The sequence below is a fragment of the Lytechinus pictus genome, chromosome 18, assembly GCF_037042905.1.
Source record: "Lytechinus pictus isolate F3 Inbred chromosome 18, Lp3.0, whole genome shotgun sequence".
NCBI classification, from domain to species: Eukaryota; Metazoa; Echinodermata; class Echinoidea; order Temnopleuroida; family Toxopneustidae; genus Lytechinus; species Lytechinus pictus.
This window is the reverse complement of record NC_087262.1, coordinates 9,797,232-9,818,195: the sequence shown is the minus strand read 5'-3', so window position 1 is coordinate 9,818,195 and position 20,964 is coordinate 9,797,232. Positions and strand designations below refer to the sequence as shown.

At 36.5% G+C, this 20,964-nt stretch overlaps 1 protein-coding gene across 1 annotated transcript; it reads left to right on the top strand.

Annotated features, from left to right (window-relative positions):
- Positions 1 to 9,031: 9,031 nt before the first annotated feature.
- Positions 9,032 to 20,490, top strand: LOC129281566 (SPARC-like; the record flags this gene model as incomplete). The annotated part of the gene is made up of 5 exons (XM_054917492.2): positions 9,032 to 9,176; positions 9,502 to 9,750; positions 10,901 to 11,111; positions 12,405 to 12,553; positions 18,664 to 20,490. Coding segments are annotated over 5 exons (771 nt in total), but the record flags the coding sequence as incomplete, so codon positions are not given.
- Positions 20,491 to 20,964: the final 474 nt, after the last annotated feature.

Genomic DNA, 20,964 nt, shown 5'->3' with positions numbered 1-20,964 from the left:
TCGGGGGCCACCCCCCCCCCCGACTTCATACGACCATTGGTACGTTCTACCATGGACCTATCATAGGTCCATGGTTCTACCCATGTTGCGACACACTCCCACCAACGACATTCCTTCCAAACCGACCAATGGTATTTCATTGAAGTAAATGTAAAACTTTTGTCCGACTGGAGTCGTTTTCGCGGGTGTGACTGTGATATTAGATGAAGCAAAGGTTCAAGGTGCTTGGTGAAGACTGTCATTAACCCAGTTGCCGAAGGGAGGATCGGTCTTTATTACTGATTTATTTGCCACCTTGCCCAGCGTCAAATTGAAGTGAGGTTCACACGGTAGTGTCATCTTCAGTATAGATCCAGATCTTGGTAAAGTGGCATCGACCTGACGAGACGGTGAAATATTTTATCTCGTCATGAATGTCGAATTAGTGTCATGACGAGATACTACATATTGTAGGGAGTTTTTGCAACCACAACGAAAACGGATTCAAGAAAACAGTTTATGTATTGAAAAATGCTCATCAAATGTCAACGTTCAGCTGGGCGGTCTTTGTCGATAATTGGTGAACCAGGTGGGTGTTTCATAAAGCTGATTGTAAGATACGAATGACGTTACGCACGACTGGTGATCCTTTCTTGTGCTAAATGATATCCCTGTATAATTGATATATGACCTAAGAACATGTTCCAGTCGTGCGTAAACTTGTGCGTAACTTTACGAACAGCTTTATGAAACACCCACCAGGACAGCAGTTCGGAGCTGACGAATAATTGCAAATATGTCGTCTGTCCAGAGTCCAAGACGAAACTGCTGTTTTGATTCACCATTTTTTCGATAAATTGGTTGTGCCTTGTCATGAAGGGCATTTGACAATTATGCTTTTTAGTTCTTGAAGGCGTCGCGCGTCGTAGAAGCAAAGACTCCCTTCTTTATCTTGACTGCCGAGACTAGTGAATTTATTATCGTCCTGCGTAAGCTAAATGAAAAAAACATTTGCAATTTCATTATGAGAAAGAAAAAGTGAGCTTATGACATCATCAATACAGCTCGTGTTGATTGATGTCGATGCAAAATAACAAAATAATTCAAAACTCCATTCTTAATTTAAATCCATTCCCTTTGAATTTTGTTACCTTTTTGTTGGTTTAGTGTGAGCAATCGCCGGGTGTGAACGCGACTTTTGAGAGTTCTGCTAATTCAAACTTGGAGGGTTGGGTTGTTTATTCATTGACATTACCGATTCATTCCCACGAGACGTGTCCTTAGACTTGGTATAATGATATTTGCCACATTTGCAAAATTGAGTTCAAACGTGGTACGCTCTGTACCATTTACTCGAATGTTCCATTTCATGAAAGTGATTGTGTTGGTTTGTGATATATGCAGCAACAGCATTTCAAAACGTTTATCTCTCCGTTGCGAAAAGTCGGGTGTCACGTGCACCACAAAACAAGCGTTATGGTCTTTGGTGTCACCTCAAACTATCAAAAAGTGTTTCGGGTTGGGGATATAATAGCTCATTTGATTTCTGTTGACTTTTTAGAAAATTCAAGAAGGGCAAGACTTATGATTTTTTTTCCCGTTTAAAAATCTACACATGATGTATGCAAAGAAAGAGTATACATACTTGCAGGACAGTAACACCACCACAGGGTGTTGTCTTCTACACTGTTAAAAAAATTATAGGGTAAGATTTTTACCACCATTAGGGTAATTAAGTGTCCAACCAAATACCAATTTGGGGCAGTATTTTGCCCAATGCGGGAAGCATATTCTCCAGACTTAAAAAAGTAAGGAACAATTACTTAAGAATAGGCAAAATTTTCATCACACTGGATAAATAAAAACGCCCAAAAGAATTGGTTGGACAATAATTACCCCCATGGATCACCTTTACACAATATTTTTAGAGTGTAAATAAGCACCACGTATTGCCAGTATTGAATCAACACCAGCATGGTGTCAAATTCACACTTCAGGTGTTAGATTGTTACATCTTTAAGGTACATGTAGGGTTTACACCCGTCCGTGTACTATTCCGTTGAAGGGTCTGAAACTGGTTCCTCTAAGATCACTGCAAGAAGCCTATGTTTTGTCTTTCATGGTGACATTTATATGGTTATGGTGAACAAAAATAAGAGAATATAGAATTTGAAAATTTGTTCATCGCCTGAGAGCTTTCTAGAATTAAGATAAAAATCAGCCACCCTTTGCAAGTTTGCATTACCATACCCAAACGCTTTGGCGAAGCGCTTCGTCTGGTAGATGCAGTTTTCCTGTGAAACCGTGAAAATTAAAAGAAAAAAAACCTGTCAAGTGAAATTCCTGTGAATGTGCTTGTATAAATTTAAAAGGTTAGTTCACCCTGACGACAAGTTTGTTTTTATTATATAGATTATAATAAAAGCAGAATGAAGAAGAATAAGAAAGTTATGGATTTTTAAAGTTTTAATTTGTGACGTCATTTTAAGCGGCTTCCCCATATTTCATGTAATGTAAATTCAATAAATTCCAAAGTTTTCATGGAATATACTTCTAACTATAGACAGGGGAATATAGGCCTCTGTATATTATGAAATGATGTGTATGATCATGATATATCCCTCGCACTGATAAAATCACTAACTTTTGAATTAAAAATGAATCCAGATAATGATGATTATGTGATTATGATTTATGTAAATATGTAATTACTGGCCCGGATTACTGGTCAGCAATAACTCTGGGTCAGATTGACTTTGTTTGTGACCCTGATGACCAACTCTATGCAAATCGGTGCAGGCTTGTTCGATGCATTGCTGTCGTGCAAATTCCAACCATATGTCAATTTCAGCTCAGCTTGAGGTCACAACAACTGGATGTGGGGGATAGAGAGAATTGCATATATATGCATCTGTGCAGTGTTCTTCGGGAATTTTAATAGGTATAGGCCTACGCTGTAGCTTGAATTGTGGATATTAAACATCGCAGGCGAAATTGCATGAATTGAAATTTGATTTTTTTTTTCTCACAATCTGACAATGTTTACACGTAAGACCAGAACTTTATAATTTTTTTGTAATTGAAACAATCAGATCGATGGACAATGGATCTTCTTCTTTTTTTTTGCACCAAAAGTACTAATTACACAATGTAACTGGAATTAGAATTAAGTCCTATAACTGTTGCATTCCAAATAAACGAAAGAATCGAAAATGTAGGAAAATGAGGTTCTTTTCGGCTCGCTCGCATGGTTCGTTCGCTCGAAAAATTGTTGGTACAGTGTAAATGCAGTTTTAAAATGTACCACATGTACCAAAAATTGAACACATTCAAATCTGATGTTTCATTTATACGCCACTGCACAGAGCCGTCGGACTCAAACATATTGTAGTAGTGGACATTCTCCACTCCTGCGGATGTATTAAGATCGACATACACAAAATAATCTTCGAGAAACACTTACAGGCGGCGGCACTACATATCGGTTATTACTCATGTTGTCTAAGCACTAATAGACAGTGCATTTGTCTCATTGCTATGCCACCTGTTATGCAGATATTAACTGAAATTTGACTTTTAAAATGATCGACGACCATTATAACCCCCCCCCCCCACACACACACACACATACCGCACGAGTAGCGCAAGCAAGCTAGCAGCTTCGAAGCTCATTGCTTCCCCTGTACCTCCTATAGTTTATTTCTAATTGGTCTTATGCCAATTCGTCCAATTACCAACTCGTCTACTATCATTTTGTCTACCATCAGTTCGTCCACTATCCACACGGTCTAACTGCCATTTCGTCCACTTATCATTTCATCTAATAACCTGCTGGTCCAATACCCATTTAGTCCATATACCATTTGGTCTAATTGAATTAAGTGTTAATTGGGCGAAATGAATGAAAAGAAAATTGATATTAGACCAAGTGGTTAGGTGAAATGGTCATAGACGAAATGGTGATTAGACGAAGTGATGATTGGACCAAATGGTTATTGGATCAAAGGGTTGTTAGACGAAATGTTGATGGACGAAGTGGCATTAGACTAAATGAAAGTTGACCATGTGGTGAGTTGACGAGTTGGCAGTAGACGAATTGGCAATTTACCACTTTCATGATTTACTAGTTACCAATATATACTACCTATCATTGAAAACACTGTTAGTGCATTTATCATTGCGATGCTACTTTTTGCTCCAGGTACATGTATTACCTGTTTGATCCTGTGCAACCCGATCCATGCTTCTATTAAGCAGATGGCAGGCCGTATCACAAAGGTCAAAGGATACGAGAGGTCAAGTTCGTTCTATGACTGTAACAGCGTGGGTTATCCGATTTTAAGAGCCAATATGATTATGATACATGGTTAGAAAATGACCTCATCCGCTGGATAGATTAGATAGGTAGATAGGTGGCACCAAATGAATAGGACAAAGATGAAACGTTTGTCCTTCATCCCCCACTTTAAATAATCATGCTGCCGCTACTGCAGCTCAGTATGTAGCCTATCATTTGCCCTTCAAAATAGGATAGTCTTATCTAATGCAAGTCAAAGCTTATTTGCCTGAGCCTGGTTATAAAGAAACCCCGAAAAAGGCGAAATACTGCATGGCCATAAGAAACAGACTGGGTTTAAGTAGGGGCAGTTGCTTCCCTTTTTTTGGGTAAATTCCCCCCCCCAAAAAAAAAATCACCAATAATATATTTTCACAGATCCAATTTGAACAAAATTTGAAATCATCCCTTGTTGACTGTTATCGGCTCGTTCACTTTCATACATGTATTCTGAGCATTTCATGAATAATCCCCTCCATCATAAAAAAAAAAGAAAAAAAAAAACCTGCGCACGTCCATGGCATCGATTACTTTACGGAAGCACTATAATTTTTAATTCGATATTTGTTTTATTGAATTTTGATTAACATTTATTGCACCGGCATGTAAGTCCTTTAGAAAAAAAACCACCTGAGACAAAGGTAAGATTGCGCCCTCCCAACGTTCCCATAACGCTGGAATCCGTTAAATGCACCCCTATGATCTGATGACGAAATCGCAACCTTCTTCCTTTTGCGGTGCTGATTTTGCTGTTCCCTTTCTTGCTTATTTTTGAAGAAATATATTTTTCTTCCCCGAATCGTTCCCTAGATTAACCTACACATCTGAATCCATACTACTTTGGTCCTATTCCTTGTGTTTCCTTAAAAAAAAAAACTCATGACGTCATGGTGGATCTCTATTGAAGAAGTGTTTAAAATAAAATTCGTGATATGATAATAGTAATATGAATAGTAAGATAGCAGTGGTATTATTATTATTATTATTATTATTATTAGTAGTAGTAGTAGTAGTAGTAGAAGTAGAAGACGAAGAAGAAGAAGAAGAAGTAGTAGTAGTAGTAGTAGTCTCTTTATTACCCCGGTCATCGGATCATAATCCTAGCTTTATTATCCACTAATTGCCATGACTGCGGAGCATTTCAACAAGAGTTTCCAAACTCAGTTGCTGTACAACCTACTACATTATAGGCTGTAAGAAACCTCAGAGCTATTTTGTGGCTGCTACTCGCTTTGTGAAAGTGGGCATGCCGTTTCCTTATGAGACTATAAACTAAGTCAATTATTGACTTGACGAGACAAACCACAGGAAGTTATACCAGACAATAAACAGAAGTACTACCAGTAAAGGTCATTGATATTGTTTCAAGTTCTTCATTGTCAGCTAATTTCCATTTATCAGCATCCTTCCTGCATTCTCTCATAATTAGTTATGTTTTATTAGTGTACTAGTAACTCAACGCAAGGTATTACAATTATTGTGTTGTCATTAGTCTGATGAAGTCCTAATGACCATCAGTTTCCCAATTTAAGCAGTGTTCTGGTTTAGGAACAACTTTCCAAGAGCTTGGTGGTTGGGTCTGAAATATATTATACATGTATGCAGTGGCGTACCGTGGATCACGGCATTGGGGGGGGGGGGGGCACCAGCAAAAATTTTGAGTCGCTCAGTGAGCGCGCAAAGCGCGCTCAATTACCAGGTATAGGCCTATTGACCTTATATAGAGACATTTTAAGGACTGTGCCATTAAACGGATATGTAATGTATCTCACTGATCAAATGATGCGAGCGCGAAGCGCGAGCTGAAAATTTTTGAAATTCATACCTAAAAAGGGTTAAAATAAGCTATTGAATAAAAAAAAAATACTTATCTGTCTCGCTAAACAAACAATGCGAGCGCGAAGCGCGAGCTGAAATTTTTGTATTTATTGACCCCAAACAGAGACAGTTTAAGGACTATTTTTAAAAATCAAATAAGATAATACATATCTCACCATACTCATCTAATTTGAGTGCCAAGCGCTTGCTGATTTTGTTAGAAAACATGAAACACCTTTTGTAGTCATTGTAATCATGATTAAAATACGCATCTCACTAATCAAATATTTCGAGCGCGAAGCGCGAGCTAAAAATTTAGGAAATTCAGACCTGAAGAGAAGCATTCTAAGGCTTGTTTGTAGGAATTTACGAAGACCATACGTACTTCACGTACAAAATGATGCGAGCGCTAAGCGCGAGCTGAAAATTTTGTATTTATTGACCCCAAACAGGGACATTTTAAGGACTATTTCTTTTTTTGAATCCATTAAGAGTATACATATCTCACCATAGTCATCCAATGCGAGTGCCAAGCGATTGCTGATTTTGTTAGAATCACATTCAAACACATGAAGAGCTTTTTGTAGTCATAGTAATCATGATTATCATACGCATCTCAGTAGCGCAAAGTGTGAGCTGAAAATATAGGAAATTCAGATCTGAAGAGGGGTATTCTAAGGCTTGTTTGTAAGGAATCTACTATGACCATACGTATTTCACTAAATAAATGATGCGAGCGCGAAGCGCGAGCTGAAAATTTTTGATATTTACATTAGAAAAAGAGACATTTTAAGGACCGATTTCAGGAATTCATGAAGAGCAGACAAATCTCATCAATCCACTAATTCGAACGTAAGCACGAACACGAACAAGGATTTTTTTTATATACAGACCTTAAAATGGGGCTATCACTTTAAGTAGTCATGAAAAGAAGCATATGTCACTACATAAAACAATAATAACTCGAAGTGCGATGATATATATTTGGTGCATATTGACTTGAAAACAGGACGTTTTGGTACAACATGATTGTACATGTATATCTCGTTAAACAGACAATGCTAGTACCAAGAATAATGAACAAATAGGCCCTGAGCACATTATGTTTCATAAAGTTATGAAAAAAAAAATTCTTATGTAATATAACACAGCATATAATATAATAAAACATTATAATGTACAATAAATTCTTCTTTCCCACTACGTTTCTTTCTTCTCCCTCTTTTTCTCCCTTTTCTCCCGTTTTTTTTTTTTGCCAGCCGATTGGGGGGGGGGGGGCACGTGCCCCCCCATGCCCCCCGTAGTTACGCCACTGTGTATATGTATGTTTTCAGTTCAAATTTTATTTCATTCAGGTGTTATTAAAAGAACCCAGTGAAAATGAAACAATAATTCACCCCCACCCGAATAATAGGTTCATCACTTTAATTTATGTTAGTAGGAGGTATTGGGGCCACGATATTCTAAAGGTCATCTGAAACATAATAGTACACCTTAAGAAACCCTAGGAACAAGTGTGGAAAGAGAATATTCAAAGAATAAGATCAAAGAAAGTTTGAGAAAAATCGGACAAATATTCAGAAAGTTATGAGCATTTGAATATTGCGATTACTAATGCTATGGAGATCCATTGGCAATGCGACAGATATGTGTGATGTCACATGTGAACAACTTTCCCTTTGATGGACTATAAAATACCCCCAAAATGTATCTTTTTGCTCTTTCTTATGGTGATACAAACTCTTTATCCATAATATCTTCTTTGAAAATTTATATTACAAGCCTTCCTATAGAAATAATTAATGATCTACTGATAGATGTGATAAAAGAGGCATTTTAAGTGAAATATATATAAAGGCAATGGGAAAGTTGTTCACATGTGATATCACACATTTTGTCGCATTGCCAATGGGAGGATCTACATTACAATAATGATCTAAACTTCAAATGCTCATAACTTTCTTATTATCCATTCAATTTTTCTCAAACTTTCGTTTATCTGTTTCTTTGATTTGTCTGTTTTCACACAAGCTATCTTGTTCCAAATGTTTTATTTTCCTTTAACAGTTAATTTCTAGGTTTCACAAAACCTGTTTCCTTGTACTTTACCTAACAGAATGAGAACGCATAAAATCCCAAAGGAGCAACTTTTCACCCCGTGCTCTTGAAGACATTGGTTAACATTAGTCTGGTTTAAAATTCTTAGCTGTAAGGTCCGATTGTTGCCAGTGCCTGCGATATGTTTTCGAATGAAGTGCTGAACAAATGGCACCTGATAATCATTATTTGTGCTTCAAATAGTGAAAACATTAGTTCCTTAAATGACCGGAAGTCCGGAAACATCTACCCAATTTTTTCTTTCCATATTTTCCATACAATCAGAGTCCCCTGGTAAGAAGTTTACTAACTATGTTGTTTATTCTTCAGTTACATTTATGTATATATTTTGAAAGTGACTGCACATCGATTTTTTTCTTCCTGGGTCTCCTGAAGACCTGCCTGAAACGTCGATTAACCTCTCTTCACTTCATCCTGCTACTACTCAAACCATCGTTACTCAAGCCATATTCAGCTCATCTCATCTGGTTTACAGTCCTTTTCAGGACTTCACTCACTTTCAAGAAAAGTATACTTCTAATTTCATCTTTTCATCCTCTCTCGTCTTTCCATTTCAATCTTTCTGCCTGTACGTCCTTCCCTTCTTCATATTACACATAATGAACCATAAACCTTCTCCACGTTATAAACTGCACCATGCAAACCTTCAAAAATCATCCGAGTGCATTTGGTTTTAATCCATAATATACACAACGCTCACAATCAATGTTCAGGGTTTTTTATAACGAGACTCGTGTGTAGTTTTAACCAATTGTTTTTTTTTACCTTTACCCTTTATTCTTGCAGCACGAGAGGCTTGCTGATCAAGAACTTGCCAACGCCAAGATAGCTCTTGATGAACTCACCTACACAAAGCAGGAGCTGATCTACAACGTGATAGGACACGAAGGAGAGCAGGAGACAGGTTATGAGAATGAGGTCGATGGTAAGATAGGCTTCTGTTTAATATCCAGGAACGTTTAAAGGACAAGTCCACCCCAACAAAAAGTTGATTTTAATGAAAAGAAAAAAAAATCAATCGAACAAGATTAGCATTAAAAATTTCATCCAAATCGGATGTGAAATAAGAAAAATTTGGGCGCTCGAGCATTTGAGGAATTGCTTCCTACTGGGTTATTATTTACCTCACGTGGGTTGAATGCAGCGCACTGTGGGTGAAAGATTTAGAAAACTGTTTAAGCTTTTAATAACTGACGTACCTTTAAGAAGCCACCTTTTTATCATGATTCTCTCCATTCTTTTTCCTTTAGACCCATGTGCGAACTTTGAGTGCAACATCGGCAGGCAGTGTGCCGTAGACAACTTCCGAGAACCATTTTGTGTGTGTCCTGAGAGCTGTCCTCAAGATGAGAAATCCAAGGAAGCAATCCACAGGACAAAGGTGTGCTCCACCAACAATGTCACCTACACCAACCTGTGTGAGTTCCACCGCAGGAAGTGCGAGGACACCAACTCCGAACTCGTGGATATCCATGTTGACTACTACGGAGAATGTGCAGGTATAAGAAATTAACTATATTTTGGCAATTTTTAAAAAGATATTTGTTAGAAATGAAAAAAATTGATACTCTCACTAAAAATTAGCATTATACTAACTATGTAAAGTGAGTTGTAGGCAAAAACATACAAACAAAAAACAAATTTAGGATATATTTCATACGCTTATTTGCAAAATTAATTAAGAAATGTTAAAAATTACTATACAGCGGCCAAGATCTGAGGGGAGGGGGTCAAATTGACCCCCAGTATATCCTGGTCTGAAATAGCCCAGTTGAAATAGGGTCAACAAATAAGCGAAATTCAATGTGACCGGAAAGACCATCTCAATTTAATCCCATTACATTAATCTCAGGAGATTTTGTAAAATATCATTTTTAGCCACCAATATCTTGAAAGTGTCTGCAAGATTGTTTGTCTTGCTAGGTGTTTTTTTTTCCATCCATATGAACAATATTAAAGACAACATGAACCAAAGTTATGCCCTTAAATAATGGTTTGCTTGTTGTCCATCTCTATTCACTGAAAACTTTGTTTGAAAACCAGGGCCCCGTCTTACAATGAGTTACGATTGATCCAATCAATCACAACTCTATGGAAATCCATCAGTGTCATGAATTTTTTCTACAGGAAATTTGCAAAATGTCCCTTGTAAACAAAGGAGAACACACCGAATTGTCAAGAAATCAATGAATTTATGGATATACATTCATATCTAGATTTTTTTTGGAACAAACATGCATTTTATATGTTGACTTTGCTGGCTTTCCACTGTTGTGATCGATCGGATCTATCGCAACTCTTTAGACAGGCCCCTGGTCTTGAAACCACTTTCATGCAGTTCAAGAAGAACCCACGGAGCCAATGGCCACCTGGGGCCTGTTGCAGAAAGAGTTGCAATCAATCGCAACTCCAAAAATCATGCGCAACTTGATTTTCAACCAATCAACAGCGCGCATTTCGGACTTGCGATTGATATTTTGACTTGCGTTTAAACGCAACTCTTTCTGCAACGGATCCCAGGTTATCAAGTTCACTGGAATGCTCCAAACGTAAAAGAAAAATGACTTTTTATTTTTTGCTACCGCTAAGTTGAAGATGATAATTAAAGTGTTGTGTATTTTCTTTCAAATTTATCGTCAAAACTTACAGAAATGGGAGAGTGTTCCTTTGCAGATCTGAAGGAATACCCTAGCCGCATGGCCAAATGGTTCAACGAGTCCCTAGAGCTGATCAGGAACCGACCTGAGGAAAGCGGAGGACTCACCCAGAAAGAGATAGTTTTCCTTGAGGAGGGGTGGGGCGAACAAACCCGTGCCATCTTCTGGAAATTTGGCCGCCTTGACACGAAACCTGCTGACCTGTAAGCAATAAATATAGATAATTTACTTATTCTATTTTTTTAAAACAACTCGTTATAATGATGTAAGTTTGATTCATGGAGGAGCCGTGGTGTAGTGGTTCTGACTCTCGCCTTGTAAACAGAGGGTCGTGTGTTCAAATCCCACCGCGGTCTGGCGTCCTTTGGCAAGGCGTTAATCCACACTTTGCCACTCTCGACCCAGGTGCTAAATGGGTACCCGGTAGGATATGAAAGTCATTGTAGCTTGTCCAGTACTGTGTGCGCCTCATCGGCGACTGACTGGAATACTCCCCAGGGAGTGGAGGATGTGCACACATTGTGTGCGGGAATGACTGATTGAATCTGATGACCGGGGTAATAATATATCTGTAAAGCGCTTAGACACGTCGTTTCGATGTATTAAGCGCTATATAAAAAGCGGATTATTCATCTGAGAAATGAAGGTCTATCAATTGATTTGAGGCATCGATATACGAGTGTCAAGCCTGTGATATTCTTGCAATTCAGTAGGTATCTACCATTGAGTACAATCATGTAGCTCACCAATTCATCCAGAACTTTGAAATATTTTTTATGAATTCATGTTTTTTGGGCTGCTCAGACGCTTAATATTCTGTTTTTTCGTCATGTAAATATTTTACATCATCGACAGGTTGTAGGGGAAGATGGTTATCTATTAGTTCTTGTTTTAAATTTATTAACACGTCATTGTGAAATTGAATGCTTTGTTAAAAAAGCCTCACAAGATTGTTTATCATTACATAAAAGTTCACTCGTAGACTATATGCCTGCTTTGTCACATTGGTTTAAAATTAACGGATTGTTTTCATGTTTGATTTTGAAGAAAATCTTTCAATGAAAGAAAATAAAATCTGATCAGCAAATATTTCTATGCTCTTCTTCAAGATAAATGCCGGTTGTGGTAACACTTTTGAAATGATTTCATACAGAATCTAATCAAATTAACACTCAAGTGTTTGTGTATATGAATAAAACAAGATGATTCTTCAAGAAATTGTATTAATTGCTGAAATATTAGCAAAATAAGCATGGCATTCCAGCTATTTGTATGGTGTAATAGTACACTGTCCCACATGTTATTAATCTATGTTGGTGCTTTTCAGGGTGACTGTTTTTTTTTTCAGCTTAGATTTCATGATTTCACAGTGTTAGGTTTATGCATATGTATCAGATCTAGATCTACGATTATGATCTAATGGCAAACTTGATTTTACCGACTTTCTCATGAAACCAGTGTTTACTGCAACGACTTTCATTCATCTTTAACCACAGTTACCTTACCTTTACTGAGTTGGAAGCTCTTCGTGCTCCAATTGTCCTCTTCGAACCTTGCACCAAACCATTCCTTCAGTCTTGTGATGGAGACCAGGACGGCCTCATCAGCGCCCTTGAGTTCGGAGCCTGCCTCGAGCTTCAACCAGGTAAGCAATGGCGTATCTAGTGAGGGGCGAAGGGGGGGGGGGCACGTGTCCAAGTTGAAAAATTCAGGGCGCAATCAAGGCAATTTACATAAGAATGAAAGGTCGGGTAGGGACGCGAGCCACGGTTACCATATTCAGGGGACGCAGGATACGTACCTCGGTTGCCATTTTAAGGGGGTGCAAAAACAAATCCCCTCTATTCCATTCACTGTGAGTTTGAAAGCTTGTTCTTAAAGGACAAGTCCACCCCAACAAAATTTTGATTTGAATAAAAGGAGAAAATTCCAACAAGCACAACACTGAAAATTTCATTGGCATATTTTATTCATAATAAATTTAAAAAAAATATGATTTTCAGATTTATTTATACTGACCTGTAGATTATGTGGCAAAGAACGTGTGTGCCGAATTTCGGCGCGATCGCGCAAACGGCCGCCGAGATCAGAAGGGGGGACATGATGCCCCCCCCCCGTCCTCAATAAATCTTAAAGGACAACTCCACCCCAACAAAAATTTGATTAGAATAAAAAGAAAAAATTCCAACAAGCATAACACTGAAAATTTCATCAAAATCGGATGTAAAATAAGAAAGTTATGACATTTTAAATTTTCGCTTAATATCACAAAACAGTTATATGCACCTCCGGGAACTGATGACATCACTCACTCACTATTTCTTTTGTATTTTATTATATGAAATGTGAAATATTCTAATTTTCTCCTCATTGTCCTGTGAAACAAAGTATTATTCCTCCCTGAACTTGTTGAATTACCATTGCTTAACATTTTATGGTTCAGTCAAGTTGGTCCTAATTGTCAATTCTTCAAAAATTGAAATAATGTATAATTCGAACAATAAAAAACAAAAGAAATAGTGAGTGAGGGACATCATCGATTCTCTCGTCTGCATGTGACTAAATTGTGAATATAACTATTTTGTGAAAAATAAGCGAAACTTTAAAATGTCATAACTTTCTTATTTTACATCCGATTTTGATGAAATTTTCAGCATTATGCATGTCTGATTTTTCTCTATTGATTCAAATCAACATTTTCATGAGGTGGACTTGACCTTTAAATTGCCACCGCGTTTGCAATTTCAGGGACTGCGAGCAAGCCGTCGAAACATCTACTTCATTTGCCAGTCTGCACCTGGATGTAGTTATATTTCAAGAATTGGTGGTTAACACTAAAAGGACTCGGCTATTTAAGATTTATTGAGGACGGGGGGGGGGGCATCATGGCCCCCCTTCTGATCTCGGCGGCCGTTTGCGCGATCTCGCCGAAATTTGGCACACACGTTCTTTGCCACATAATCTACAAGTCAGTATAAAAAAATCTGAAAATAATATTTGTTTTATTTATTATGAATAAAATATGCCAACTTTATTCGTAAAAACATTATTTTCAAAAATGAGCTCCCAATATCACTTCAAATTTTCCTTTTTTCTAGATGCCATCTTTGTAATCTAATTTAAAGATTTCCACAAAGAAACATTGCGAAAACTAATTTTTTTCCTTATGTATTTCTTTATTTTTAGAATTTCTTATGTATTTTTCTTTGTTTTTTCATCTTCTGCAGTGTTTTAATTTTTTTTTCTTTTTCAATGGAATTATTACAGACCATTTAACAACTAAATTAAACCCTAAATTAATTAAGCAGACCAATGATAGTATCCCGTAATTAGTAACCAACTGGAATAAAATTATTGGAAATGGTTTTTTGACTGATTTGAGTAGGTATGGGTGTCAACATTTACCAAAAAAAAGTTAGGAGGAATACGGGTTGGGGAAAGTGCTTTTTTTCAAGGTCAAAGGTCAATGACCTTTTTAAATATACTGTATCATGGTATCTCCCAGATAAAATATTACAGGTTGGTGATCATGGTGTCAAAATGCACAGATTCTGACAAGAAGATCAAATAAAATAAAATCAAGTACCTACAATGCTCATTCACCCATGAAATTCAAGGTCAAAGCCTTTCAAAGTTCAATGACCTTTTTTACATTATATACCATATACGGTATAATGGTATCTCTGAGATGAAAAGGTGCAGGTTGGTGATCTTGGTGTCAAAATGCAGAGGTTCTTACAGAAAGATCAAATATAATCAAATCAAGTACCTACAATGCTCATTCACCAATGAAATTCAAGGTCAAAGCCTTTCAAAGCTCAATGACCTTTTTTTTACATTGTATACCAAATACGGTATAATGGTATCTCTGAGATGAAAAGGTGCAGGTTGGTGATCTTGGTGTCAAAATGCAGAGGTTCTTACAGGAAGATCAAATTAAATAGAATTAAGTACCCAGAATGCACATTAAACAATAAAATTCAAGGTCAAAGCCTTTCAAAGGTCAATGACCTTTTTTTACATTATGTATCGTACTGTATAATAGTATCTCTGAGATGAAACGGCACAGGTTGGTGATCGTTGTATCAAAATGCCCAGATTCTTACAGGAAGGTCAAATAAGATAAAGTTAATCACCTAGAATGCATATTAATCCATAAAGTTCAAGGTCAAAGGTCAATAACCTTTTTACATAGGCTATATATCATATAAAGGTATCTCTGAGATAAAAACGCTGCATGTTGGTGATTTTGATGTCAAAAAGCAATTTTTGCAAGAAGATAAAAAAGACTCAAAATAATCATACAGAATAATCCAATATCCAAAGTCAAAGGTCAAAAGTTGATAGATATTTATATATCCATGCATGATTCCCCCCAAAAAAGAAATTAATCCATTATATTCACATTTTATTTGTAAATAATAGAAAGAAAGATAACTATTTGTAATGAAAACATTGGAAGTCTATTAAATAATTTCATTCTGAAATAAGGATAAAAAATGGCCATGGAAAATATATTTAGGAGTTAAAGGTCAATCAACTATGTCAATAACGTCAGGGAATTTAAGTAAATAGGTCGATATAACGTGATTGTGGCATGTAGGTATAGTGATTCTGATGGAAAAAAGACTGACCCGCGTGGAAAAAGAACACAAATTTAATAGTTGAATCCTTGACCAATTATGATGTCAAAATACAAGTCCGAGGTAAAATTGGATCAAATAGCACTTTTTCTTATAATATACTGTAATGGATTGACAAAAGTGTAAAAAAAAAATCATGTGTGATATAATTTGAAATGGTGACAATGGTGAAGTTACCTAAAGTAGTAGCATTTAGATATGCATTTTATAAATCTAAATCAAGGTACTAATTTATCTGTAGCAATAGGTCACTAACCTCAAATGCTACAATCAATACTATAAAACTATAACTTAATCTGTAAATGGAAAGGATAGGCCTAACTCTTAGGGCAAGCATCATCCGATAACATTTTCATATAGCCAGGGACAATGACGAAGAATTAAAATAAGGCAATCATTAGAGCTGCAGCTAATTTGTCATAGATGAAGTTAAGTGTCTCAACTTCAGCAAAGAGTAATTGAACTCTTGAAAACCTTCTGACATTTTCAAGACTTTTATCTGGCCCATTCAATGAAAGCCTTACGTTCTGTCAAGGGATATCAGACCAGGATCTATATTATGACTGATATGTTGCACAGCTTGATTCTCAAGAACTGGAAGTGGTGCTGTAGGACTTTTGTTAGGTCGATGGATGTGTACTTGTAAGCTATTATCTCCTTTTGAATTGCATTGTTATATGCCTAATTTGTGCATGATAGCAATCAGTTGTTCTGGACCAAAAACATGATCCTTGTACAAACTAATATCTAGTAGAAATAGCATCATGGGTGACGTACGGCAGAGAGCAGATATGAAGTTTTCTCCTGCAACATTAGCATCACAAGAGATTCTGGCAGTTCGCAATGAACTGATGAAAGGTAATGAATAATAATACGGGAATTCACCTTTGTTGAAGTTGATACATATGTAATTTACTACATGTATGACAGAAGCTGCAGCTCTAATGATGGCCTTCATTTCATCATCATCATCATCATCCCTCTGCTGTTTGGAAATGCTCTCAGATGATGCTAGCTGTGACATGAGAGTTAGACCTATCCTATCCATTTTCAAAAGATTAAGCTAATAGTTTATAGTATTTATTATAGAATTGAGGTGAGTGGCCTATCGCTGGAGAGAAAAGACATGACAACCTTGATTTAGATATAATGATGCATTAAATGCTGCTACTTAAAATAAAAATCATTTCAAATTATATACTTGATTTTATTTATTTTTTCAGTGCTTTTGGCAATGCATCGCAGTATATGAAAAAGTGTTATTTGGTTATCAACATTTTTTTAATTTCCACTGATATTTAGGAAAGGGCTCATTGACATCTGACCCCTAAATACATTCTCCATGGCCTTCATTATTTCAGACCGAAATTATGAAACCTCCATGTTTTCATTACAAATTAGCCATGGTTATTTACGTTGTTCAGAAATAAAATATGAACACAAACATTTTTTTGGGGTTATTTTTATGTCATATAGATTATATATTTCCTCTGATGTAGGATTTCAAGGGTGAGAGTTTATTCTTTATACTTATTTTAGTGTTGTTTAATTGTCTTGTACAAGTCTTTGCATTTTGGCACCAAGATCACCAACCTGCGGTGTTTTATCTCAGAGATATACCATTATTATTATCTAATGTTAAAAAGGACATTGACCTTTGTCCTTGAATTTTATGGGTGAATGTGCATTCTCGATGCTTAATTTTATTTTATCTTCCTGTAAGAATATGTGTGTTTTGACACCAAGAACACCAACCTGCGCCGTTTTATCTTAGAGATACAATTATATAATGTGGTATATATACATGTAGTATAAAAGGTCATTGACTTTTGGCCTTAGATTTTACGCGTGAATGTGAATTCTAGGTACTTAATTTTATTATATTTGATCTTCTGGTAAGAATCTGTGCATTTTGACACCATGATCACCAACCTGTGCTTTTTCAGCTCAGATATACCATTATACAGTATGGTATATAATGTAAATAGGTCATTGACCTTTGAAAAGCTTTGACCTTGAATTTTATTGGTGAATGTGCATTCTAGGTACTTAAGTTTATTTTATTTGATCTTCTTGTAAGAATCTGTACATTTTGACACCATGATCACCATCACGTACCTTATCATCTCAGAGATACCATTATACGGTATGGTATATAATGCTAAAGGTAATTGACCTTTTGAAAGGCTTTGACCTTGAATTTTATAGGTAAATGTGCATTCTAGGTAATTAATTTTATTCTATTTGATATTCTGGTAAGAATTTGTGCATTTTGACACCATTATCACCAACCTGTGCCTTTCCATCTCAGAGATACCATTATACAGTATATACAAAAAGGTCATTGACCTTTGACCTTGAAAAAAAGCACTTTCCCCAACCCGTATTCCTCCTAACTTTTTTTGGGTAAATGTTGACACCCATACCTACTCAAATCAGTCAAAAAACCATTTCCAATAATTTTATTCCAGATTGGCTCTTTTGTGGTCTAATTTAGGGATACTATGAGAACTAAAAATAATCACCCTTTTATGAATTTCATCTCCCATAGACTTTGTACACGAAGTATAAAAATGAGCCATTTTCGACATGATATTGTCTCGTAAAAAGTCACGTTGCGTCGCGATGCTTTACCCGTATGTCGCGAATTTGGTCTCCAAATTTGCGCGAGACTTCAAAGAAAAGAGTCATAGAATTTTGCGGAGCTATCATTGTGCGTTTTGGAAATATCGCGCGAAGCCTCGGGGGGGGGGGGCGTGGCCACCATGGCCCCCAGTCCTTTAGGGTTAAGCCAGGATATTAGTACGCAACCTTAGAAACATTGTATTAAGCGGTTTATAAATGTCGCATATTATAATTATTATTATGATTTTATTATTAGTAGTAGTAGTATTATTACTATGATCATTTGAATGTTAAGGGAAAAACTTTTTTAGACGCTCACATTAAATTATCATGATACCTTGGTTGTTGCGCACTAGTTCATATGTTATTTTTTATTCTAGATTTCTTATAAAAAAAACATGTATATGATATCTTAAATGGAACATAAATTTAATTTACCAGAATGTAACAAATGTTTTCTCTCTTCTGTTTTGTTTGTAATATGCAGAGCAAATACCCTACTAGTGACCGGTAGAAGAATCAAACAGCTTTGAACAACTTCAGCTCACATCCTCCAGGGAGTGCCACAAGGATGTCAATTATACCCCTATCTCTTTTCTGTCATCCTTAATAGGAAGTACCAGATGACACCATTTTCGGAAAATAAGAAATGAAAAAAAAGAAGAAAGAAAATTGTCTCAGCAGTCTTGAATTTCCTTGTCGTTTGACTTGATCGTTTTATGAAAACTCGGCGGTCCGTTTTAGAGGATACCATTATTCTTCAGGTGGGGGGGGGGGCTCTGTATAATAATGGTGATGCTGATAAAATTTCTAGACATAATTACTTTAACACTTTCCCCAAATACTGTACTGATATTTATACCTTCTGTTCAGATGACATCAGCATTATTTTTACCGCGTGTGAGCATTAAATTCGTCATACCAAAATGAAAAAGTGTCAAAAGTACCAGCTTCAATGAAAAATATTTATATGATATCCTACGTTTCCTGCATGACATTGACATTAGTATTATTTTGAACAGTTGAGTAGGACTACACTAACACACGCCAACCCATTCGGGTGTTTACTTATGATAAATGTATCCCTATCTAGCGAATTTAAGATGTTGTAGGTAACTTTTTGTGAGCTGATGCGAGAAAAAAAGGCTGATATTTTCAACAACTGGAGAATATTCAACTTGGTGCTACGTAGTTAAGTTTCCACAATTGACTTATGTCTGTAATTGCTGCCTTGTAAAATGTGTGTGTGCTTTCAATGAAAAAGCAGTTGCAACTACTCTCCGAGATGTAAACTCACAAATGAATTAACACTCGAGTGACCACATTTGCAAAACGTTAGATGAGACACATTTCTTATTTATTAGCTTTCGAGTCCACCATTGTCTTGCTAATTCCTGTTATTCAAACAGTTCATCTGACATTTCGAGGATATGGTCACTCATTGCTCTATTAAATGTTAAAGAAAAGTTACGCTTTTCAGATGAACTTGGGATTTTTTTTCACTCTAAAAATGATTGAATCTGGAGATAATATTGTATCTTGGCTCTCATGGTGCCGTGGCCGAGTGGTCTAAGGCGCTCGGCTACACCACGAAAGTCCTGGGTTCCATTCCCGGCACGGCCCTTGACCAATGCAATATTCTACACATTGCTCTTTTTATCTTGCATCAAATAAATGAAAATGCGTCATGCATTATTAAAACCAACGTATGCACGTGACCTGTTAAAAAAAAATCTGTCACTGCTGATATTTTTTTCCCAAGACCATTTAAAGATGATTTCATATCTTGGTCCAGAATCAGTCAAATATATTCATATCTACATAATCATTTTATCTCAATTTCTCTTGTGCCTTATTCATTCTGAGTCTTCCAATTTCTTGCCAGCATCCCATCAATCAAAATTAATCAAAGCAAATAGGTGATGAACAAAACGATTCTAGGACATTGGAGTTTGTCACAACGTACGCAGGGTGCATTTTTTATACAAAATATTTTTCTAAAACTTTTTTAATCGTAATCGTACACAATATATCACGTTTTCATTTATTTTTAATGAAATTTCTAATACTGTTTCCTTTTCATGGCCCCTTAGTAGCCTTCCTTTGCAAACCCGTGTATATCATTAGCCATTTGTACTGCTTTTTTTTTTACCCTACATGGTTTTGATATCTGTATGTAAGAAGTGGCAAGATGAAAGGTCATTTAAATAAATAAAACTGCAAACTTACCACATGCTATTTCATTATTACATATCCCTGTTTGCTTCCGTGTGTTCTGTTTTATTAGAATAAAATCCCTGTTTTTAATATTGAAGATAGTTGGTTTTCTTTGTCTATTGTCATTCTGTAATTTTACTAAGCGAAACATAAACCTGTTCCAATGAGAATATGAAGATACCGGAAAACCTCGCATTTGATCAGTCCAATGTTTCATCAACATTTTATTGTCGATAGTTTTGTCAGATCCGACAACTTTTCTTGATGTTGATTGGATGAGAAGCGCTGTTGCTATGGTAACTTTATCAAAATCCTGTGAAGTTATGCCTCTTCCCCCAAGTATGATTAGAGGGGGGGGGGGGGGTCAGGGCAACTGTTGTCGATCCGCAGAAAGTTCTATTCATCTGGGGGGAGGGGGTATTAGGTATAATACAAAGCGCCATCCCCCATGGTTAGGGCATAAGGTAAAAGTAGTGAGAGAGCGCGCATGAGAGAGATCGATAGGAGGAGGAAGTAGTGAAAGAGCACTGCAGAGAGAGAAGAAAAAAATATGGAGAACATGAGATAGATA